At 43.0% G+C, this 25,171-nt stretch overlaps 1 protein-coding gene across 5 annotated transcripts in view; it reads right to left on the reverse strand.

Moving 5' to 3' along the window:
* Positions 1-22,019, reverse strand: part of TOM1L1 (target of myb1 like 1 membrane trafficking protein) — a 58,098-nt gene extending 36,079 nt beyond the window's left edge. The window contains exons 1-7 of one of the 5 annotated variants that reach the window (XM_082707699.1): positions 21,936-22,019; positions 17,803-17,887; positions 15,943-16,021; positions 7,786-7,935; positions 7,044-7,169; positions 5,559-5,663; positions 4,005-4,121 (exon numbers count right to left, since the gene is read on the reverse strand). In XM_082707699.1, coding sequence (XP_082563825.1) covers positions 4,005-4,121; positions 5,559-5,663; positions 7,044-7,169; positions 7,786-7,935; positions 15,943-16,021; positions 17,803-17,840 — 615 coding nt within the window. In that variant the 5' untranslated portion in view covers positions 17,841-17,887; positions 21,936-22,019. Of the gene's footprint in view, positions 1-4,004; positions 4,122-5,558; positions 5,664-7,043; positions 7,170-7,785; positions 7,936-15,942; positions 16,022-17,802; positions 17,888-20,541; positions 20,817-21,935 lie in introns of those variants that run through there. The other 4 variants (XM_082707697.1, XM_082707698.1, XM_082707701.1 and 1 more) reach the window with 4 other exon arrangements.
* Between the last annotated feature and the right edge of the window lie 3,152 nt (positions 22,020-25,171).

Here is a 25,171-nt window from a genome sequence, read left to right on the forward strand (position 1 = left end):
AGAAGGTGAGAGGGAGAAGCAGACTCCCCAAGGAGCTGGGAGCCCGATGCAGGACGAGATCATGGAAGTCCGGGATCATGACCTGAGCTGAAGGCAGTCGCTCAACCAACTGAGCCTCCCAGGCGCCCTCTTATTGAGTTATAGTGTCCTTCAGCTTCTACCCCTTTAGGGTTCCCTTCTGCCATTGTAGTGAGTAGAAAGTCCTCAATTACCTGTACAGACCAGATCTGACCACTCCTCACTTGGGGCTTTATGTTCTCAAGCTGTGGTTTTAAATCCTCTTCTTATCTCTGGGTACCTGAGAGGTACCACAAACTCAAATCCATTAATAGTGCATAGGGGGTGGTACAGGTTCCTTAAGAGGTTTATCTGACTCCCTAGGAATCTCTGGAAGTGAACCTGTACAGATATAGCTTAAGACACAAACTTTTAAAATTTTTTTAAAGATTTAATTAATTTATTTTTATTTTTTTTAAAGATTTTTTTAAAAATTTATTTGACAGAGAGAGATCACAAGTAGGCAGAGAGGCAGGCAGAGAGAGACAGAGAAGCAGGCTCCCTGCGGAGCAGAGAGTCTGATGCGGGGCTTGATCCCAGGACTCCGAGATCATGACCTGAGCCGAAGGCAGAGGCTTAACACACTGAGCCACCCAGGCGCCCCAAATGAATAAAATCTTAAAAAAAAAAAAAAAGAAGAAGAAGAAGCTCTTGCAGGGACCCCGATGGGAGACTCAATCTGCCCAGGAACATGACCTGAGCTGCAGACAGTTGTTTAACTGACTGAGCCACCCAGGTGCCCAAAATAAATTTTTTATAAAAGATTTTATTTATTTGCAAGAGAAACAGAGAGAGAAAGACAAACAAAGCACAAGTGGCGGCGGTGGTGGGGGTGGGGGCAAGGGACAGAGGGAGAAGCAGGCTCCCTGCTGAGTAGGGAGCCCAATGAGGGGCTCAATGCCAGGACACTGAGATCATGACCTGACGCAAAGGCAAACCCTTAGCCGATTGAGCCACCCAGACACCCATGAACTTTTTTTTTTTTTTTTAAACATTTTAAAAATTTAAAAACCTTCTGAGTTCATAGGTGGCATAAAAACAGACCAAGGCCTGCATGTGGCCCACTGGCCACAGTTTGCTAACTCCTGGATGAGGGGAAACCACCACCCATGACATCGAAGACTGCCCACAAGGAGTGCTGCGGCAGAAATCAAAGAAAAATGAAGGATGGATGCGCCACGCCCAGAGATTACAGAGGCTAGAACAAAATCGCACAAGGGGCAGCTAAGAGAGAGCTGAGGGACGGCTGGGAAACAACCAGGCAGGACAAGCAGGCCCATGCCTCTCTCCACATCTGAGACCAGAGAGCTGAGACAGGAGTATCTCTTGCCAGGTGGGAGTCATGCTTGGGTCAGAGACATGGGGTATTACTTCCAGTTACTGGTAGCATGAACGAAAGATAGGACGTATATAACTCAGAAGACCAGCTACCAACATGTCCCATCCAGCACGATCCCCTGCCAATCCCGCACACTCTGAAAATGGTACCAAGCACAGGCCGCTGCGAGTGTCCTCCCCACGGGCACAGGTGAGCTGTGTCACACAGAATGCAGGCTGATGCCAGGGAATTGCACCCACAAATGAGCTCACTATCAGCAATCCAGCACATACCTGAGGAACGTAACTGAAAGAAGTGATTAAGAATTTGCAATCAGGGGCGCCTGGGTGGCTCAGTGGGTTAAAGTCTCTGCCTTCGGCTCAGGTCATGATCCCAGGGTCCTGGGATCGAGCCCCGCGTTCGGGCTCTCTGCTCCGCAGGGAGCCTGCTTCCTCCTCTCTCTGCCTGCCTCTCTGCTTACTTGTGATCTCTCTCTGTCAAATAAATGAATAAAATCTTTAAAAAAAAATTTGCAATCAAGAAATGAGAATTTATATAGCAAATGGAAAAAGCAACTTAAAAATAATTACTATCCTTAGAAAGACAGAAGAAGAGGGCATATCCATGAAAAAAAAGTTACAAAAATCCAAACTTTAAGAAAACAATTTTTTAAAAAGATTTACTTATTTGAAAGAGAGAGAAAAAGAGTGGGAGGAGGGGCAGAGGGAGAGAATCTCAAGCCGACTTCCCTCGGAGCGAGGAGCCCCATGCAGGGCTGGATCTCACCACCTCAAGATCATGACCTGGGCCAAAATCAAGAGTTGGATGCTTACCTCACTGATCTACTCCAGTGCCCTGAGAAAACATAGTTTTTGAAATAAAATGTTCATGGGAAGGGCTGAAGAGACAAACTGATGTGAAAACTTCAGAGAAATGCATGAAATGGAGAAAATTGACTAGAACTACAACACAAAATAATGAAGAGAAAAAGTATTTAAAAAATGTTTGAGAGAGAAGAAAAAGACAACTGGAAGCTTTGTCATCTAAGAAAAGTTGCATATGAAGGGACCACATGGTAGAAAAGAAATACTTGGAAAGCTGAGAATTTCCCAGAATAAAAATACCCAGACAGGAATAGGGTAAAAAGGCCTATCATGTTCTAAGCAGGATCAAATAAAGGGAACACACACAGGCACATATAAACAGATATCCCTAGACATATAGTGAAATTTCAGAAATATTAAGGTAAACAGAACTCATAAATGCAATAAGAAAAAAAAAACCTTTTTATAAAATACTTTTTATAGAATCAGATTAACTCACACTTCTCATCAGCACCATTGGGTGTAAGAGAACAATGGAGCAGTATTTGGAAGGACTGAAGAATTTTGTCCTGAGAATTTTGTGTCTAGCCAAACTATTAGCACTTGATATGGCAGCAAAAAGACACTTCTGGACATGCAAATGCTCCAAGTTTACCACTAGTAGTGATTCAATGACATAGCAGAATATTCAAGTAGTAATGTTGAAAGACGAAATTTTTACCATTTATTTCCCAAGTAAGCAATGATCAAGAACAATGTTACCTATTAATAGTCTTAGAAGTTAAAGGAACGGGAACAGCAGCATGAGCAGTGGGGAGTGGGAGTCAAAGAAATGTAAAAATAAGATAAAATTCTGTAACTTGGTCTGGAGAAAAAGACTTAGAAACTGATTTTCCCCCCTCTAAGTTAATGTGTTAAAGTGTGTTCTGAAATTTAAAATTGGAGGGGGGGTGGTGCCTAGGTGGCTCAGTCGCTAAACATCTGCCTTCGGCTCAGGTCACGATCCCAGAGTCCTGGGATCCAGCTCCCTGCTCAGCAGGAGACCTGCTTCTCCCTCTCCCACTCCTCCTGCTTGTGTTCCCTCTCTCGTTATCTCTCTCTCTCTGTCAAATAAATAAATAAAAAATCTTTAAGAAAAAAGAAAGAAAAAAAATTTAAATTGGGAATTAGAATTATTAGAGGGATATACAGACACAGGGAAACGTCTAGGAGGGCCATGGTTTCAGCAATAATGAACTACCAGTGGTTTTCCTCACATGCACATACAGGTACAAATGCACTGTTCATGTCTTCTTCCACAGAGTGAGTACTGCCTTCATCTAACCTCTCCAAAATCCTTCACCACTCTCTTTGTACCCCCACCCCCTGATCCCAATACATGATAAACAAATTTCTATTTCAGCATCTACAATACTTAATTTAAACTGGCTGTTGACAAAACTGTCTTGCTCACTAGACATAAGTTCCTTGGGGACTAGTTCAGCCTCCTCACTTCTATATCTTAGCACCATTGTTGTTACTCATTATGTTTGTTGAGTGGATGGATATAAAGACAACTTGTGCATATTTAAAACAGCGACTAACAGAGATTATATATGACCAAGACATTGTTAAATCATTTATTGTGAGAGATTAAGAACCATGCCTAAGTAACAATTACATTTGTGATGAAGACCTCCTCACATCTCCTTGTTAAGTTTAGAAATCACCGAAGATTAACTAGACAATATTAAAGTTATTCTCAGAGCCTTGAGATAGAAGACACCTAAAAAGACTGTGTGACTGTTCTTGAAATCATACCACACCTGTAGAAGCTCTATGTCTTCACGGTTTTCAGACCCAGGAACATTCTCCATCAATATGGCGGACATCACTCTCACATTCATTTTCACCATATCCAATTCACTGTGCAACTTTCCAATCTGTGGGGAGCAACACAATCACAAGTGTGACATGAAGAATGGTTACCTTGTTTTCTGCTACCAAGGAGATATTTTCTAATAGAAAAAAGACTTTTCTGAATTTAATATTTCAAATTTATTTAAGTATCTAATTGTTTAATAAACGTACAATTTGTTACCTTCTTTTTTTTTTTTTTTTAAAGATTTTATTTATTTATTTGTCAGAGAGAGAGCGAGTGAGAGTGAGCACAGGCAGACAGAGTGGCAGGCAGAGTCAGAGGGAGAAGCAGGCTCCCTGCGGAGCAAGGAGCCCGATGTGGGACTCGATCCCAGGACGCTGGGATCATGACCTGAGCTGAAGGCAGCTGCTTAATCAACTGAGCCACCCAGGCGTCCCAATTTGTTACCTTCTGAAAGGATTTGAGATCTTACATAACAAATCTCTAGATTCATGCTAGAAATATGCGCTAAGAAAGTTACAAGTGAAAGGGAAAAAAGTCAGATTAGAATCAATATGGAGAAGGGAAAAGGTGACTATAGTCGGAACCTGGACAAAATGGCAAATATTAGTGGCAAAACCAAGGGGGGAAAAATGAGCATTTTCTACTTCCCATGGTGTTAGAAAAGAAGAAAAAAAAATTAAAAGAAAAACACTTTTTTTCTTCTTGCATTAAATTCCAAGAGGAATCAATCACATGAATTTTTATAGAATATGAATAATAATACAAAGTCTTAAATGGCAGTTCCTTCAGAGCAGAACATAAATAAGCATCAGTAATAACTGATTAGCTGGACCTCTGATAAACAGTTATAAACAAAAAAAGTAAATGTAAGTCAGTTGGCACAATTAATGCCAGTAATAAGGCTACCACTTACTGAGCTCCCTGAAATGAGATACAGACAGTCCTATGGAAAGCAACAGGAATCAGCTGGTTGACACAAGATCCATTCCACAGCCCAGTCTCCACAAAGACAAAGCCACTAGCCAAGGACAATGGCTAAGAGCTTGGGCTTCAGAATCAGACAGAATCCAAAGGATTCATTCGACTTTGAACTGAATGATGATTAAGTCATATACTAAGCTTCAATCTTCTCCTCTATAAAGTGAAAGTAATAATGTGCCCCTACCTCCTAACGTTGTTAAGAATAAACAAACTGTAGGGGCAGTTGGGTGGCTCAGCTGGTTAAGCATCCAGCTCCTGGTTTAGGCTCAGGTCATGATCTCAGGGTTGTGAGACTAAGCTCAGGGTTGTGAGATCGGGCTCTGCGCTCAGCATGGGAGTCTGCTTGGGATGCTCCCTGTTCCTCCTCCTCTGCCCTTCCCCCTACACGCATGCTTGCTTGTGCTCTCTCTTGAATAAATCAATCAATAAATAAAAAGAAGAAGAAATAAACTGTATATGCGGTGCTGGTAAGTTAGAAAGGGTCATCAATATATATAATTGTCACTGTTGTTACCTGTTCTGGGACCAGTGTGAGAGTAGAGCTCTTGGGAACAATAACAGAAGAAAGAGCTGGCGCCGTAGGAATAGACGTTGATGGGTTTGAGGAGATCTGAGTGGCCTATTAATGTGAAATGGAAGTATTACTACTGGAATGAACACAGCCACCCCAAGCCCAGTTTTTCCATTCAGATGGCTCAATCACTTCTCTCAACCCAAGGTCTTGGGTAGAGGGTGTCAGCCCAGGGTCAAGTGTGCAAACTGCCCAGAATTTTTTGAGAAGAGTGCTATTAATGTGCCCATAATATGTAAGTGTTCAATAAAAGGTGGCTGTTAGAATTAGTAGCTAAATTATAATTTAATAAAGTGCTCTTAGCTTCGAACAAAGATCTATAAATAAACTGCCATGTGAGATTATTGCTGCCCTTTCTTTGGGTTTTTAAAAAGAAATGCTAAGTCAATTCATGTCAAGTCTTTTTAGGCCACAACTGGAAAGACACCTCCTTCTCCCCTAATGAGTGCTTCTCAAAGTCAATGCCTCATTGACAATATTGAGCAGAGAACCTGAAGCACAGGGCTCAGGCCAAGGTTTTGACATTATGTCCACAGAAGTCACCTAGAAGTCTTGTAAAAATGAGAAGTTCAATTACCCCAAATCACATAACAAGGTCCTAGACCACTACTATATTTTGTCTTGAAAGAAAGACTAAAAGGGGCATTGTGAACAGATTCATGGAAGTTACGAGGTTGGGGCAGGTGCCTAGGGGCCAGGGAAGAGACTGCACAAGTAGAAGTGTGAGCCTTCTGGACAAGGCCTCCACAAAGATCAAAACTTCTGGTACACACCTGAACTGCTTTTCCATCAAGGCAGGATTCACTGATCTACACAAGGGAAGAATCACTGTTTTCACATTTTGGAAATAAATTACAGAGTTAAGAGCCGAATGACAAACAGTACTCAACGTATTATAAGTTCAGAACCTTATTTGCAAAAATTATTATTTAATACATGACTCCCCATGGTAGAGATCCCTGCCTGTCTAGCATGAGTTCTTTCCTTTGAAAATTGTCCCCTCCTTGGCTCTTACAAATGATTTCCACCTGGAGCCATCATGTTCTTATATGACCTCAGTTAATTTGTTCAGAAGTAGGAAACCAACCTAGGTTGGTCCCTTTTCCAAGATTTTTGAGCTTGGAATATGAAAAAGCTAGAGATCTTACATGACAATTTAAGACCTATGTTATCTACTATGTGGAGCAAGCTGGTCTGTAATGAGAGACAAGTCGTAAGACATTTGAGTGGTTGGTTCTCTGTTGTTTCAAAGATCTAGCTAACACCAACCTTCTTGTGGCTTGGTTATTTTAGAAGATATGGCAATGGCCTTCTCATAAATTCACCTTTTTGCCTAGAATGGACAGAGGTAGGATTGTCCCTTTCAAAGAGAGAAGACTCACAGCATATACTATCTGATTCAGTATGAGCCCAAGAAAGGTGTCCTACCTCTTGTCTCGCTGTTTCAGCCTCTGCCTCTGAGGGAGGAAACTGAACACCTTTCTTGAGAAGGTCAAGATACACTTCTTTCACTTCGCTGACATCCACACCTCCTGGGAAACCTTGAGACCAAGTCTGAATTCAAGAGATGGTTCCAGAGTTAAAATAGTAACAAATCAAAACAGAATTTTTAAGCTGGTGACAGAAAATGAGAAACTGACAATTATGTATCTTACTCAGAAAGAGAAAGCTGGTTTTGAATGCCAAGGACAAAAATGTACATTTTCAGAGACTAGAAAAACAATATATTTTAAATCATCAAATTCCCATGCCTTAGAATTTCAAAGAAAGCCTGGAATAGGTACTTATTATTTTCTTCACTGTACTGAATCCACAATTAATAGACAGATTTTAAAATAGCATCAGTATTTCCTTTGCCAAATAAATTGAAAAGCAGTCCGTTGTGTACTCTAGAACAGTTTCCATGTATGTCAAATAAATGTACACAATACTCTCTTACCTGACATGAACAGGATAAAAACTGAGAGAAAGTAGGGAGATAACTACAAATTCCTCAGAAAAAGGGCACTATGCCATACCAAGAAATTATCATGACTTGGAAAATGAAAGAGTAAAATGCTCCCTGGTTTGATCCTAGGTTTGTAGAGGATCACCAAACCGATTGCGAGGTACATAATTAGGGCTCTAATCTTAGAGGTCTACCAACCCATAAGGCATACAATAGACTTACCTTAATGAAATTCAAGATTCTATTCTGAATGTCTAATGGCAAGTTGTATCTGGGGTTGAGCAGCTTAACGAGACTATCTTTAATGAATTCCTTCTTCACAATCAGAGATTGGAAACTTGGACCACAGTTCTGCATACACATGTCAATAAGCTAAATTAGACAGAAAAATTAAAATTTAATTATATCTCTGGCAAAACCACCTCCTAAATAGAAGATAAAAATGGCTAAGTAATGATTTCTACCAGCATTACAACTAAACAGGATTTAGTGTCTACTAAAATTGACGGCGAAGCTTTAGGTTCTGGGAATGTTAGGAAATACATAAGGCATGAAGGAAGAGCTTTGAGGACAGACTTCTTGGGGAGTCAGGACACCATCATTAGAGCATGAACAACAATACAAGGTAGTAAGTGCCAAGGACCAAATGGGAAGTGGTAAAGACACATGGGCTATAGGGTAGGTGACAGTGTCCTTGCTTTTCCAGAGAGGTTCTGGTACATTCCTGTTGTGGTGGCTTTATTAATGATGATACTCCTTCCACTGTCTACCATGTCCTGGTCTGGATGATAAATTGCCCAGTCACCCTCATTATAGACCTTTATGGGTAGACAATTAACCAAGGGATAATTTAGGGCCAGATGGTCTTAAGACTTTTGGAGAAAGCTGGTCCTGAGTTGGGTTTTTAAAAAATAGTTAAGTACAAAGGTGTGCAGAGCTATATTCTAGGCAGGTAAGTGGTATCTAAATGAATGAGTCAATGAATGCATGGAAGCATTTAAGCTATCAGGAGGACAATGAGTACTCTGGTTTGCAGGAGCTTCTTCATGGAGGCAGACTAGACACACTGGGAATTGTCTTTATCCAGCATGGATGAAGTGTGGAGGGACATTATACAGACTTTAGAGAAATGCGTGGCAGTGAATGGGAAGGGTCTGGCCATTGCACAAGAAGCCAGTGAAGGGTTCTTGTTAAGTTTGTTGTTGCGCTCTCCCTGCCTGCAGAGATGATGCAACACCAACACACACACAGTTCGATGCACAAGCTCTTGTTTATTCCCTGGCCGATCTTTCCCCTCCCTTTCTTTCTCCTTCCCCTGCGGGGAAGTTCCCTTGCCTTATATAGGGCATAACAGCCAATCACAGAGGTGTTCACGTGAACATGAGGTATACAGCCAATCACAGAGGTGTTCACGTGAACAGGAAGTATCTGGGGCTCGTAGGCAGTGGTGGCATGCGGTGTTCATGTGACAAGCACGAGGTCACGTGTGGCCAGGGCGGATGTTTTTCAGGCTGTCCGTGCTGCTCGGGCTATGTAGCCTGCGCCATCTTAGGGGCGCGACCCTGACAGTTTGTCACCATTATACCTCATTCTGAACTTGAGAGAAAGGTTCGTAAGTGCAAAGTAATACTCTGGGAAGGTTTTCAAGCAGCGCTCTATGAAGGGGACCTGGAAGGATGGAGAATCCAATAGGGACCCACTAGTCCTAGACCCACTAGAACCAAGGCAGAAAGGCCTAAACCAGGGTGGTATGGGTACGAGGAAAGTAAAGACAGGAGCGATTCATGAAGGCAGAGCTTTACGATGGACATGTGTTGGAAAAAGGATGATTAAGCCACTGTTATTCTGTAGGACACTGATGGCACCTTGGATGAAAATTTGGAAGCGGATCGGGTTGCAGGCTTGGTCTGGGGTAAAAATGATGAGATAAATTTTATTATTTATTAATTTTTTTTCTTTTGGGAGAGCGAGCGAGCATGCGAGTGGGGCAGCGTAGGAGCACAGGGAGAGGCAGAGAGAGAATCTTAAGCAGGCTCCATGCTCAGCTAAGGGCTCAGATCTCATGACTCTGAGATCATGACTTGAGCTACAATCAAGATTCAGACACTTAACCTACTGAGCTACCCAGGTATCCCAATGAAGTGAATTTTAGATATTTTGAGTTTCATAGTACTTCGGATTAAGCGTCTGTATCCCTCCCAAATTCGTACATTGACATTCCTAATCCCTAATGTGAGCGTATTTGGAACTGCGTCTTTTGAGAAATAATTAGATTGGGAGCGTGTAGAGACCTGAGGCAAGAGATTAGTGCCCAAATAAAGAGGAAAGATGAGCTCTCCTGGCTGTGTGATGATGCAATGACAAGATGCCCATCTACAAACCAGAAAGTGGGCTGTCACCAGGCACGAGATTTCCTGGCACCTTTGCCTTAGACTTTATAGCCTCCAGAACTGTGAGAAGTTAATGTCTCGTTTACACCCAGTAGTAGGTGGTGTTTTTATTATAGCAGCCCAAGATGATGAAGGCAAAACAGATGGTGGGACATTCATGTAGAGCTGTTTAATAGAGCTATCTATGAACAGCTCCAGCTTAGGAGGGAGGGAGCCTAACATGAGAAACCAAGGTTGCATGGGAACAGCAGGGAAGAATGGCTGGCACACTAGGGCTCACCTACCACACAGGCCAGAAGAAAACTATGAAGGCAACCAGAGAGCAACCAATGGAAACTAAAGCATAAAATATAGAGAACATAACATTGGGAAAGTCAAAAGAGGGTAGTTTCTCCAAGGATTGTGTCAAAACAGCTAAGGATGTGCAGGGAGAAAAAAACTCAGCTAGGTCAGTTATTGGGGTCATGAGTCCCACTAGTGGGGCTGAGGGGACATTTTTTCAATCAAGCAACATGAGCAGAAGTCAGGCTAAGAAGAAGTAAGTTGGCATTGAAGAAATGCATGCAGAATGTGGACTTCTACAAGTGATCTAAAAAACAGAGTTAAATCTATCTCCTGTGCTGCCCACTTCTCCAATTAGAGAGGTCACAGAAACCATAATGCAACCAGGATAGGCACAATCATCTCTGCAGAAAAGCCTCCCTGAAAATGGACTCTCCACCCTGCTCTGTGATGTATCCCTAGAACAGCAATACAAAAAGGTATGAGAGCTGTAGTTTTAAGGGCAATATGGCTAAGAAGGCAATCAGAAAATACAGAAATGGAACACATGGGGCTAGTTATCCAAAGCACAGAAAATATTTATTGATTTTTAACAAGTGTAGTACTTGTTCTTACCAGTTTAAAGATTATTTGAGTGATAGAGACAGAGAGTACGTGCATGAGCTCGTGCACACATAGGGGGAAGAGGCAAAGGGAGAAGGATTCACAAGAAGACTCTGCACTCTAAGTGCAGAGCCCTATGCTGGGCTCGATCTCAAGACCTTGTGATCACGACCTGAGCTAAAACCAAGAGAGGGATGCTCAACTGACTGCACCACTGAGCACCCCTGAAATACAGAAAATATTTAAAGTGAAGGAAAATAAAAACAAAATACGAAACCTGTTGAGATGAGTATTTGAAGGCAAGTTGTTTAGAGAAAGTTAAGTTGAAAAGTTGAATAACAAATGACTTTTTGCTGGATGCATTGTGATGAGTTATTAGCTGAAATGCAGAGAGGAAAATAATCCCTAGTTCAATGGGAAATTATGGAAATACTTCATCCACTCCATCAGGCAGCCTCATCAGAGAGCCCCCATGTCTCACTTTCCCTAATGGTAAAACGAATGGGGAGTTTCTTGCCAAATATTTCACAAACCGATTTTTATCTTTGGATCACAGAGATTTTATGGCAATAGGTATAATTCCCAGGAGGTTACATGCATAAAATCAGAGAGTCAACATGAAACGCTGAGGAAGTTAACATCTGGAGATCACAAATCACGGCCTTTTGTGTTTTCCCACTGGAATCTAGAATTTCAGGACTCATTACTTCTAGCTCACCTCTTTCATTATGTCACCGGTACCTCTTTCACCCCACAACCCACAGAGATAAGCACTAAAATCTATTGTGGCAAATTGGAAAAATTAATATATTGCTTTTATACATTTTAAAATTGGGCTTTGGTAGATTTAGGTGTTCAGATAACCTATCTTTGGAAATAGGACAACCAAGACACCACAATCTCAGGCGGGATAGGGAACCCAGAAACCAAGGGACCATGATAGACTAAAGAGAGTAAGACTTTACAGTCAAAGAAAGGCAATTATCATTTGATCTCTCTGATATGAGGAAGTTGAGAGGCAACGTAGGGGGTGGCTGGGTTATGTACACTGGGGAAGGTATGTGCTATGGTGAGTGCTGTGAAGTGTGTAAACCTGGCAATTCACAGACCTGTACCCCTGGAGCTAATACATTATATGTTAATAAAATGATAAAAAATGTTATTTATTTATTATTATTATTTTTAAAATGATTTTATTTATTTATTGCAGAAAGGGAGAGAGCGCACGCACAAGCATAGGCAGGCAGACTGGTAGGCAGAGGCAGAGGGAGAAGCAGGCTCCCCGCCGAGCAAGGAGCCCAGTGTGGGACTCGATCCCAGGACGCTGGGATCATGACCTGAGCCACAGGCAGCTGCTTAACCAACTGAGCCACCCAGGTGTCCCGATAAAAAATTAAAAAAAAAAGAGAGTTAAGACTTTAGGCCTCACTAATCTCCTCACTCAGAGGTTGCTTATTGTTCTAAGCCTTGGTATTCTTATCTGCAAAATGGGCCATGATACCTCCCTCTAGAGAGTTCTTTTAAGGCCTAAATGAAATATAATATATATGAAGAGCCAGACATCCATCAGGACTTAATGGTAACTGTTTTTTTTTTTTTTTTTTAGGATTTTATTCATTTACTTGATAGACACAGATCACAAGTAGGCAGAGAGGCAGGCAGAGAGAGAGAGAGAGAGAGGAGGAAGCAGACTCCCCGCTGAGCAGAGAGCCCAATGTGGGGCTCGATCTCAGGACCCTGGGATCATGACCTGAGCCGAAAGCAGAAGCTTTAACCCACTGAGCCACCCAGGCGCCCCTAATGGCAACTATTTTGATCATCCATTTCCAGATAATTTCCTATCAGGAGAGAATCTGTTGATTAGCTGATATATGTATTCTTCTTAGAAAGACTGGAAAATGAGCTACTTGGTAGTTTCAGTTCTTATAATAATTTAAAAAAAAATTTTTTTTTGAAGATTTTATTTATTTGTTTGACAGAGATCACAAGTAGGCAGAGAGACAGGCAGAGAGAGAGGGGGAAGCAGGCTCCCCAGTGAGCAGAGAGCCCGATGCAGGGCTTGATCCCAGGAGCCAAAGGCAGCCTGAGCCAAAGGCAGAGGCTTAACCCAGAGAGCCACCCAGGCGCCCCTATAATAAATTTCTAAACCAAGCGCAGTAAACAAGGCTTTGGGGCCATCCAGAGTGGAAGACCCCACACCAAGTTATGGTCACACTAGAGGATGAACTCTCTCTACTTGTGGAGGAATGGACACACTTTACACATATTCTGAAGCCCCCCACAGCTCACCACCTCCGTGCTGTTCCACAAAGGCCCATTAATTAATTGATTTCCGGGAACCTGTTCAACAGCTTCCCACTTTACAATACTAGTGTCTTGCTGAGACTTATCACAATTGCCTCATTCAAAGGGTTAGCTTCTGGCTAAGACTTATGAAGCTTGGTAACAAATTGCTTTCTAAAAAATAAAACTATTGGCTTCTTGACAAAACTTCACCAACTGATGGTAGGAAGTCACAGTGTAGTCCAGTCCCGTCAAAGACCTAATCAAAGCTAACAAGTCCATGGAGAAACCAAATGACATATAATTCAAAGAACATTTATAACTGACTTTGACAGAATCTCATCACTTCAGAGTAATAAAATGTCATATTTGGGGATTCAATTTTCAAGAATTGATTGGTAAACATTTAATTGCTTTGACAGACATTAGATGATTCTTTCTGTGACCAACATCCCTCATAATTAAGTCTGGCAAAGTTAATATTAAAAGTCCATTCTGAAGCCATAAACACCTCTGCCATGCAGTGAGTAGTCAGAGGTGAGACGACAGGCAGGTATGCAGGAGGCCATCAAGAGTCAAAGGGCTATTTAAAGAAAACCCAAGGGGCGCCTGGGTGGCTCAGTGGATTAAAGCCTCTGCCTTCGGCTCAGGTCATGATCCCAGGGTCCTGGGATCGAGCCCCACATCGGGCTTTCTGCTCAGCGGGGAGCCTGCTTCCTCCTGTCTGCCTACTTCTCTGCCTACTTGTGATCTCTGTCAAATAAATAAATAAAATCTTAAAAAAAAAAAATAAAGAAAACCCAAGAGGTAGGTACCTTAATGAACTCTGACCCTAAAACTGAGGAGCTAATCCGATCCCCAACCCATGACTCTCCCCCTTATTTTCGTATAGGCTTTAGATTCGCTTTTTCTCATGTTCTGGTGTGTAAAACACAAGTGGAAGACATACAGTTAACTGAGGGGATAGGTAATGGGAATGGGTCACTAGTAAGGCTTCGGCGATCAGACTACCTGAAGGGAAGAAAGAATGGGAACCCAAAGAGAAATGGAGGGCCAGAAGAGACAACACTCTAAAATAACCCTGCTTTCCTCAGGGAAGGGTCCCAGCTAAGTATCAGAAGAAGGAACCAGGATGGAGAAAGACAGGGAGACAGGATTAGAAGCAAGCACAGAAATGCTAAGAAGGCTGGGTACCACAAGAAAGACACACCCAGTATACAGAATAAACAACTGTAAGAAGGCAAAATACCACAGGCTTTTAAAACATGGGTAGTATAAATTCATCTTCTGCCCTTATCTCCTTCAGTTAATACTCCAAACCTTCAGCAACCTTGAGATTGCCCAGATCCCCTCCATTTTAGGGCACAGCTATATCGCTTTCTACCCCAGTTCTACAGCGTATTCCACTAGCCCTGGAGTCTTCCTGGATACCAGGAGAGTGGGACAGGGGCTGAAGGACAATCAGCTCAGTCCCGGATACACGGATGTACCAGGTCTTGCACCAGGTACTAAGGAGGTGAAGATACGGATGAAACACAGCAGTCATTCTTCAGAGAAGGATGATCCATTCTGAGAAGCAAAGTGGTATGAATAATAAGGGCCTGGGATTGAGCGTCGGAGAACCAAGTTGATACCTTGCCTATGCCTCTTAAATAATGGAGGAAAAGAAAACCCCGCAACCTCATGGAGTCTCAGTTTCTTCATCTGTGAGTTAAGAACAGAACGACTCCAAAGGGTTGGCAAGAGCATCCATGAGGAACCAAAGGCTTTCCCCCATTATCCACCCACAGTTCCGGTAGTTCTACTTTAGCGCTTACTCATCTCTCAAGTTCTTCCATTCTGGGACCTCCCTGAGGTGGCTGCTATGAGTAAAGGACAAGGGAGAGGTTAAAATTAAAAAAGAAACAAAAAAAAAAAAAAAAAAAGGAAAAGGTCTCTAAAACTATGTTCACATTCTAACTTGAAGGGTTTCTTCAGAGTTAGCATCAAGACCATTCAATTTATTTCATTTCTTCTCATTCTGTTACTCTCCCAGCAAGATGTGAATGTTCTTCCCCTATGAAACTCAAACACTAGAGCTGTGCGCACCTCAGCACCACCTCAGTCCTCTTGAAACACACACCCAGAGCCCCTTAAGGGAGGGTGATCCTGGCTAGTTGGGGCCCTAACCTTGTGGCCTGGGGCCTGGCTGAGGTAAACAAAGGCATGCGGGAGCAAGGAGAAAGCCATACAGCTCACTCTCAGGCGGCAGGCAGGGTTGGCAAAACATACCATAGTAAAAATGGCAACTCACCGAAGTGACTGAAGAGGTCATATGGTAGAGGATGAGGGGAAAAACGGGAACGGATCCGTTAAGTGCCCACACCCAAGTCATAAACAATAAGGTGTACAGCACTGTTTAAATCAACAAAGAACGCTCTCTGAATTATATTGTGCAGGAGAGACTGGTTGAAACTTAATGAGCTCCCAGTACCTCAGAATTCCACAAAGCTGTTCAAGTGAGGTAAAAAGCTAACAGGGAAGCATTTTCAAGACTTCAGTTCTCCTCATGAGTAACACATACACAGATTTCTTGACTGGCTCAGTTTTGAATGACCAGTTCCCTGATCAGGAAAAGGCTAATTTTCTAGGAACACCCTCTTTCCAAGAAATTAAATGCTGTGACTATCAGCAAAACTCTCTCAATTCTGTAATTCTCACGTTTTAATTCATACTCTAAATAGCTTTTTGCTGATATATGTATTTTTTTAATCTAAAACTAAAAATGTGCCTATGGCTTGGGAAATCCTAGAGTCTTGATTATAACATTAAAAGTACTTACTGACAAGGTGAGTTGGATTTCTTTATGATTATAATTTTTGGAAATCCTTTTCTTCAAAGCTTTTATGGCATCTTTTGGCCTACAGCAATAAATACAGTGAAATCATCAATTAGGCATTGCTGAAAATAAGCACTCTTTGAAAAGTAATGTGCATTGTGGAAAGAGGAGTAGCTAAGGAGAAGACCAAGGCCCTGATTCTGCAACACCTACCACCTTGAGAGAATCAAACAGAATATTTACATAATAGTATTACCTAGAAAGCACTACATGTGAAATGCACTCATATCCCTATCCCTCTATCAATGCACAAAACTGGTTTACAGGAAATGTAATTCCCAAAACAATGAAGGTTACCATTTTCGAGTAAGACTATATGCTGAGCACCCCCCAAGGTAGGTGATATGGGAGGAATTATGACTAATTAGGTCAACTACCATTTTACAATATAAAACAAAGGATTATTTAAAAGTAGAGGATCAAAGTTTACTTTGAGGTGTAGAAAGGTACAAACTTCCAGTTATAAGATCCATAACTCCTGGGGATATAAGGTATAATATGATGACCATAGTTAACACTGCTGTATGGTATATTTGAAAGTTGCTAAGAGTAGACACTAAAAGCTCTCACCACAAGGAAAAAAAATTTTTTTGTAACTATATGAGGTGACAGATGTTAACTTATTGTGGTAATCATTTTATAATACATGTAGGTCAAATCATTATGCTATACACTTTACATGCTAATTATATCTCAATAAAACTGAAGAAAGAATACAAATCCTTTTTACATATTACCTTCCAATTTTGTCTGTGTTTGTATGGGTAGAATTTCTATTATGTGACAATTACACATGCTTACATAGAATTACAACTATTATAAATATATAGATATTATCTACATTTCTAAAGAATTGCATACAGAACCTAATATTAAACTCTTAGAAAAGTTTAGAATAAAGATACTTTTTTGAAAAGAAAAGTTTTATTTTGAGATTCTGTTTTTGTATTATCAACGAAGAAATTAGTATTATCCATGAAGAAAAGTTGCAGAGGAACCAAATATGGTAAACAACATTACAGGGAAAACAACATAACCACCTCAAAGAACTAACTTTAATACACTCAATTAATATAGTCAATAATTAAATGGAATGCTTTCTTCATCAACAATCAACAAAAACTAGACCAAACCTTTTTGCTATCAGTTATCACTTGAATGTGCTCAGGAAAATTAACAGAATTGTATCCCTTACAACAACTTGTAATTAGACTAAAATCACAAATAGTTGGCCTTAATGATTTTTTAAAAATCTTTAATTCCTTGAAGTTTAAGAAGTGTAACAAAAGATAGCACATTATTTAAGAACACAGCATGAAGGTGGGTGAGTGAACATTAAGAAAAAATTGTCTTATAATGAGGGAAAAAAAAGATTGCTAGATTATTTCCTGGTTAATAATGACAACTGCGCAGGAAAGGTCACCACCAGGAGTTCACTAGCTTCTGGATAGTATTTTTTAGTTACAGTAGCATAAAATACTGGCAATCAGAGTAGGGAGAATTTCTAAAGAAGGAAACAATTCTGCTTTCTTTAAAGAAAAAGAAATTGAAGCTTCACAAAGACAAAACTTATAACTATTAAAGAAAAGGCAAAGAGAAAAATTATAATGGATTGTCAGATATTCCACATGCTGAAATAAGCAGCTGTCTTTATGTTTTCACCAGACAGGTCTTTAAAAGATAGTGATGCCCTAGGGGGGAATGAAACACTCAACAAGAAAACCAAAAAGCTTAAGAGAAAAAGTGCTGTGGTTCTGATGTTTCTTATCAGAGACAAATGCGTGTACCACACACTGTACTCACCCATCGTGGGCAGTGTTAATAATGTCACAGATGTGCATAAACTGGCCCCAATCTTCAGTCTGAACTCCAGCAAATGTAGCCTTTTCTGCAAAGAAAAAGCTCTTGTGTTGAGTCTGAGCTACAACAGAATGAAAAATGTCTGGGCTTTCTGAAATAATCTGCCAGGGGTTCACTAACAAGTACCATTAAGTTTATATTACCAAAAGGCAAAGAGGGTTGTTTTTTTGTTTCGTTTTGTTTTTTTCCTGAGCAATTCCCAGTAATTCGGGAATCAATCAGAACTCAAGTTCAGGGGCGCCTGGGTGGCTCAGTGGTTAAGCCGCTGCCTTCGGCTCAGGTCATGATCTCAGGGTCCTGGGATCGAGTCCCGCATCGGGCTCTCTGCTCAGCAGGGAGCCTGCTTCCTCCTCTCTATCTCTCTCTGCCTGCCTCTCTGCCTACTTGTGATTTCTCTCTGTCAAATAAATAAATAAAATCTTAAAAAAAAAATAAAAATGGTTAAAAAAAAAAAAGAACTCAAGTTCAGAGTGCTACCATTACTGCAGTAATGAATGACCAATTAATAAAAGCTGCAGACACAACACCCGGCGATAGGGCCAGGACCGGTTGGCTAAATGTCCATTTGCTGGCCCTTCTGAAGACAAGCCCCTATCGAGCAGCTACCTACAAAGTCAAGTGCATAGTGCAAAGTATTTTATCTTATGCAACTTCATTTAACCCACTGTGATAGATGGTGAAACAGAAGTTCAGAGAAGTTAAGGAAATTACCCAAGGTTACACAGCTAATACAAGGTAGAACTAGCATTCTAATTCAAACTATTTAACTTTAAAAAAAAAAAAAAAAAAGTCGTGGTGGGGAGGGGGGCATGTTGAAAAAGAAAGAGATCAGAACTGAAATTGTCTGTGTCCTTGAGAATTAGAGCAAGGTCACTCCTAGCACCTGAACTAACCAAAGCTACCCCAGGCAGACGTGAATGCTTCTGAAACCCAAACCATCAGATATTTTCCCCTCTCCACACATTCTCCTTAAGAACACAAAATGCCACCTGGAAAGAGTAATAGAACATAACCTAAATGAACTTACTATATTCCCTTCATCACAGGAGAAGATCCTCAGCACAAAATCATCAGTTCTCGTAGGGAATGGAGAGAAAGTTAAAAAGGATAATGAAGAAAGAATAAGACTCAACACAAGAAAGGATAATGAAAGAATAGGGTTAGGCTGGAAGAACCCCAAAGCTTAGCCTGCTTCCGATCTAGGAAAAGATCTATTTGAATTTGGCATTCCAAAGACAAATCTGACTAACTTTGTGTTGTATAGACACACCTTGTTCCTTCTGCCAGATTCCCTGTTCTCCATTCCTCAACTTCCTCCCACCTTCCCATCTTCCTAGAAAACTCCTATTCATCCTTCAAAAGCCATAACAAAATTTCTCCCTTTTCTAAAGTTTTGAGTGTTTTGCAGTTTTCTTGCATTGCAAAGGTACCATACTGTAGTTACTACATAACTGTGTCCGTCTTCCCTACGAGATTGCACATTCCCTTAGGGTTGAGACCACGTCTCATCTTTGCTTCATCCAGGGCCAGGCATATAGCTGACAGTGGGCAAATATTTACAGTATTAGATAATTCATTAGCCTATGAAGATGCAGTCTAAATCTATTTCTGCTCAAAATTCATTTTAATATCCATAGGAATACAGCCGGCCACAGTTTAGAAAGCATTTTGCCCCTCAGTGATAGTCACTCTCCCCATCTTCCAAAGATGGGAGAACCTTATGAGGTTCAGGTTGAGTGGTGTGCTCCCTGTTAACTGAACTGCAGGCAAAACTGTCCAGACCTGAGTCTCCCTACTGTAATCGCCAGGTTCTCAGTTCTTAGGATTTCATCACCCCAAGTTCATTATCACGCTTTGCTTGGCACCCACAGGCACTGTGCCACACCCCGTTCCCGAGGGAGGCTTGGAGGAGAGCAGAAGGAAGGCAGCTCCCTGCTGGTCAAAACAGTCCAGTCCCTGGTTTCTGCTTCCCACTTGGTTATTCAGAGCCACAGAAGACAGGACACAGGCAAATACATGCGTGGTCCCCCCACCCACCCCCCAGCGGCCTCTTGTGACCCCCCTGACTGCTCCCCGACTCCCCGCTTGACCTTCCTTCTCCCCAGGACTGGGCATTTTCATTCTCTTTGTTTACCCAGAAAAAGTAACTCAGGTTGTTAGGGGCTCGACGCCAAGAGAGCACTGGTTGAAAGGGACCTGCCGCTCCCAGTGAAGTCCCATCACGCAACCTCCCTGCAACCTTCCCTGAACCCGTCTTTCTTTCCCTCCCCCGTAAAACAGACTGGGCCACACTGGGCCCTCCAGGGAGTAGCGAACTTGACCGACAACTTTCTTCTGGCTCGGAAGTTGACCCTTTCTCCTCGCACAGGCCGGAACACTCCACACCTGAAGCCCGTGCGTGCTTCACCTGTTCGGTCCCACGCCCCAGGAGGCACCCAAAAGGCAGGCAGATTTTAAGGAGGGGTTCCAGCGGGGGGGTAGGGGGGGAGGGGGCGGTCAGCCAGAAAGAAATGCCTCAAAGGGGCCAGCGATTGGGTGGGTGGGATTCGGGTGCCCTGGGAAAGTTGCAGGGGGAGGGGAAGGATTTCCTCAAACTTGGACGAGGCCGAGAATGGAGTCAAGCGGGAAGGGGACCCCGGGTCCCCCAAGCCTGCCCCGGCGTCTCCCTCTCCCGCTCTTTACCTATGAGGTGGCCCACGGAGGTCGCATAGGGATCCCGGTGACTCTTCCCAAACGCCATAGTAGCCCCCACCGAGCCGGGCCCAGGAAATCCGCCTCCACCGCTCTCGGGCTCCCGACTCCACCCGCTCGGTGCCCCTGGCTCCTCCTCTTCGGCCGGGCGCTTCCCGGGCTCTGCAGAGGCTGCGCGACCTGCCCGACCGCTGCGGGGCGCCGGGCACCCGGCGTGGGGCGCGGGGGCGGGGACACCGGGGACGCCCGCGCACCTGCCACGTGCCCCGCGGGAGCGGCGAGGAGGCGGCGCTCCGGGCCGCCGGGGGGTGTGGGCGGGCGGGGGAAACAGCCGGGCTCGCGCGGGGTCGGGGGCGGGGGGAGACACCCGGGTGCGGTTGTGGTCCCCGCGGAACCGGCCGCAGCTGGGGGGGGGGCGGTCACAGCTTGGGGATGAGACACCCGTGCTCTGACACCGCCGTCTACCGGTCAAGTTACTGCTCTTCTCTGCGCCTCCTGCTCCCCTTTGTAGAGAAGGAAATGCGGGGTTACTAACACATAATCTCAGGATTATGGTGAGAATTAAGGATGTAAACCGCTTAGGTCGGTGTCTGGGACCCACAACATAAATATTTAACCACGGAATGAATCGAGTGACTACCCCCTCCCTCACCCCCAGATATCTTGAGGTGTGTTCCTTGTCCTTTAGAGGAGGTGACACAGGGGAAGAGGGATTGGCTTCGAACGTAGGGACGCCCCAGGAGCCGGCGTCCTTTGTCTCGCCTCTATTTCCCCGGGGGACTACAGGGCGCCGCCCAGGAGGCTGTGGGTTCCTAACCCTCCCTCCCTCCTGGGAGCTGTGTTTTCCAGTAAAGCCGAGGAGAGGAGAGGAGAGGGGCTTTCCTCCGGCTCCGGCAGGGAGTGTGTTTGGCTGCAGAACTGCTTTGGAATGTAAATCTGAGCCTGAGCAGTCCAAGCCCTTTCCAGCTGCCTTTCAGAAGCGGAATTTCTTTCCTTCTCCTGTGCATTCGATTAACATCTGATTAGCCATGTTAACCATCTCCAGTGATGCCAAAGACTGCTCAAGTGTCACAGGGGATGGGCTTCCTGTCCCTCCGGACATTGCTTTTTGCGGTCAGCTTGGGCCAGTGCTACAAGGCCTTCTTTGGCCTTGGAAATAGTGACTAAAGTGATCAAAGAGGGCTTGTTCTGACATACGCCCTTAGTCTTAAATTTTAAAATAGACGTTAAAACCAATTGTAGTGGTGCCAAGGAGTTAACCTTTTTTTCTTATTTCTGTTTTTTCAAAATTTTCTTGACCTAAGTGAGCCAATACCTGGGATTCTAAAATCTAGAATGAAATCTCTTTATTGTGATGGCTTTCCTTTTGATGGGTTTGGTCCTACCTGTAACCGATCTTCTCCACCTGCTTACCCAGGGTGAGTGGCTGTTTCAGATGGTGCCAGTTAGCCACTTCCTTAGTCGTAACTACAGCCTGCTGACAGGGTTGAAAATCTCTTTTGTGACATCACCCCACCTAATCTCCAATCCATGTTTTAGATTCCAGAAAGATACTTTACCTTCTCTGAACCCTCAATCAAACAATCTTAAAGAGAAAGTCAGTTTTCGTGTAGGCTGCTGGTGGTATCAGTGGCCTTCCAACACGGATTGAGAACTAGGACAGAACCAACCATCTGAACAGATTTTTAACATAATTCTGCTACTTCTTATGGGAGAGATTTTTTTTTTTTTTAATTTTCTTGTGTTACAGAATTGAGGCACTGAGAACAGGAGAAGTTACATCAAGAAGTATGTTCAGGATGTTATGACTAGGTAAATGGAACCAGGATCTCAGCTATGCCTGGGGAGAAGTGTTTCTCTCCCCATATAAGGATGTTATGATGGCTGCAGTCTCCTTTCTCTGTGCTCCACCACCTTCTGCAAGATCCCCCTATGTCCTAGGGGTGCAAATTAACTCAGGCAATACTAATATGGTCTGGGAGCAGGACAGTAGGATTCACAACCAAGCTAAGGTCAGAGAAAGGGGCAGAATCCCAGAAAGAAACAATGGTAAAATTTCTGGATACCAGAAGCAAAACTCTCACCAAAATTTCTATTCCAAAGAACACTTTTATTTAATTTATTTTTTTTAAAAGACGTATTTATTTATTTATTTGAGAGAGAGAAAGAGAGAGCGAGCATGAGAGGAGAGAGAGCAGCGGGAGAAGCGGACTCCCTGCCGAGCAGAGAGCCCGATGCGGGACTCGATCCCAGGACTCCAGGACCATGACCTGAGCCGAAGGCAGTTGCTTAACCAACTGAGCCACCCAGGCGCCCCAAGAAGTAAATTTTTAAAAAAGATTTTGTTTATTTATTTGACAGAGAGAGAGAGGGAACACAAGCAAAGGGGAGTGGGGGAGGGAGAAGCAGGTGCCTCGCTGAGTAGGCAGCCCGATTCGGGGCTCGATCCCGGGACTCTGGGATTATGACCTGAGATGAAGGCAGACGCTTAACAACTGAGCCACCCAGGTGCCCCCAAAGAAGACTTAAAAAAAAAAAAGATTTATTTCTTCATTTGAGAGAGATTGAGTGGGTCGAGGAGCAGAGGGATGGAATCTTTCAAGCAGATTCCCTTGCGGCTTGATCTCCAGACCCATGAGATCATGACCTGAGCTGAAAACCAAGAATCGGCACTTAACCAACAAAGCCACCCAGGCGCCCCTCCAAAGAACATTTTCTAAACATGTATTTAGGGGCACCTGGGTGGCTCAGTGGGTTAACGCCTCTGTCTTTGGCTCAGGGTCCTGGGATCGAGCGCTGCTTTGGGCGCTCTGCTCAGCTGGGAGCCTGCTTCCTCCTCTTTCTATGCTTGCTTGTTATCTCTGTCAAATAAATAAATAAATAAAACTAAAAGTAAGTAAGTAAATAAATAAAACTTAAAAACAAAAACCCATGCGTTTATATGTTTAAGTTAGAATGCTAAGTGGAAGTGAAGAAAATAACCTTTATTTAAAGTATGTGAAGTACCTGGAATTAGAAATCTATCTGAATGTAGTCTCCACATTGCTGAAGGCAAGTGGAATTCACTTTATTTTTACAAAAATGTAATCTGAAATTAAGAAAAATAAAGCTAATACCTAGCTTGGCTAGAGCCTGAATAATGAGTGCCTGATTCTAAAGCTCATACTGCCACTAGGTAAATCTGCTCAATGAAGATGACACCCCCCTCCACCCCAAAAGAATCTGTTTGATTCTAAGAGAAACCTCTCGAAGAAGATAGGAATAGGGGCCGTCATAGACTTCGCTGGTACAGAGTCCTGTTGTTCTTTCTGGACTTGTTCAAGAATGCTGTGTCTTCTGTACTAGAACTATATGCTAGCTATGCTCTAAATACAAGCATTATCACTTAATCCTATCATAAGCTCTATGAAACCAGTAACATTATTACTGTTTTACAGATTATAAAAACCAAAGTCCACAAATTTTTCACATAGTCACTTTGCTAGTGAGGGGACTCTCTGATGCGCTTCCCATTAGCCATCCTTCTTTCCCCTACCCCTCACTTTCAGGGCACTTCTCTATCCTGCCCTCCTTTTTCTGACTGCGATTTCTCATGATCTCCACTGGGATTCGTTTTCCTCTCTAGCCTTCCACAGTTCCATGGTCTGCCTTTTCCTCTTTCTCTGTTTTTAACTTCTCCTGGTCGCTTCTCTAGTCTTTTCTGACCATACCAAGGGAATTGAGTTTTTCTTTCTTTCTTTTTTTTTTTTTTAAGATTTTATTTATTTACTTGACAGACAGATCACAAGTAGGCAGAGAGGCAGGCAGAGAGAGAGGAGGAAGCAGGCTCCCCGCTGAGCAGAGAGCCTGATGTGGGGCTCGATCCCAGGACCCTGGAATCATGACCTGAGCCGAAGGCAGAGGCTTTAACCCACCGAGCCACCCAGACACCCCGAGTTTTTCTTTTCTTTTCTCCACATCGATTTGTGTCTTCTAGCCCACAACACTTTATATGACTTCTTTGTTTAGGATTCTGTTCCCTGCCTCTGAGATGTAAGTCCCCCTTGGAATAGGACCCTGTTGATAGGACTTGCTATTCAGGCACTTAACAGGCCCTAAGGAATGTTGATGGAATACATAAATGGCTCTCTTAAATCTTGAACTTCTCTATTCTTTCCGAGATCCAGTCCTTAATTACCTCCTGGATGCCTTGTCAGAGCCCTAACCTTAATATATCTAGAATTATACTCCTCTGCTTCCTCTATCATCTCAATACCCTATCTGACATTTTTGAGGAAGGGAGGAAGGCAGTTATTGATGCATTAGAGTCACATGGATTGCTGTAGCAAGTACTGATGTGTCTCAGTACTTATGTCTCAGCCTCAGAGACCCTGATCTCACAAGCCTGGGATGCATCAGGGGCACCAAGACGTTTAAACATCCCCATATAGGCTAATGGTACCATTACTCCACAAATAAATTATCTTCAAGTTGTCCCCAACTTTTCCCTTTCTGCCAGTTATTTCCTTTCAATACCTCCCCTCTCCCTGACCATGTGTTCTTTATATCTCTATCTCCTTGTTTTTTTCCCTTTACGGGCACCGATCAATCTGGCAGTTCTTAAATGCCATAAGCCTTAATA

The sequence above is a fragment of the Mustela nivalis genome (assembly GCF_964662115.1).
Source record: "Mustela nivalis genome assembly, chromosome: 17".
Classification (NCBI taxonomy): domain Eukaryota; kingdom Metazoa; phylum Chordata; class Mammalia; order Carnivora; family Mustelidae; genus Mustela; species Mustela nivalis.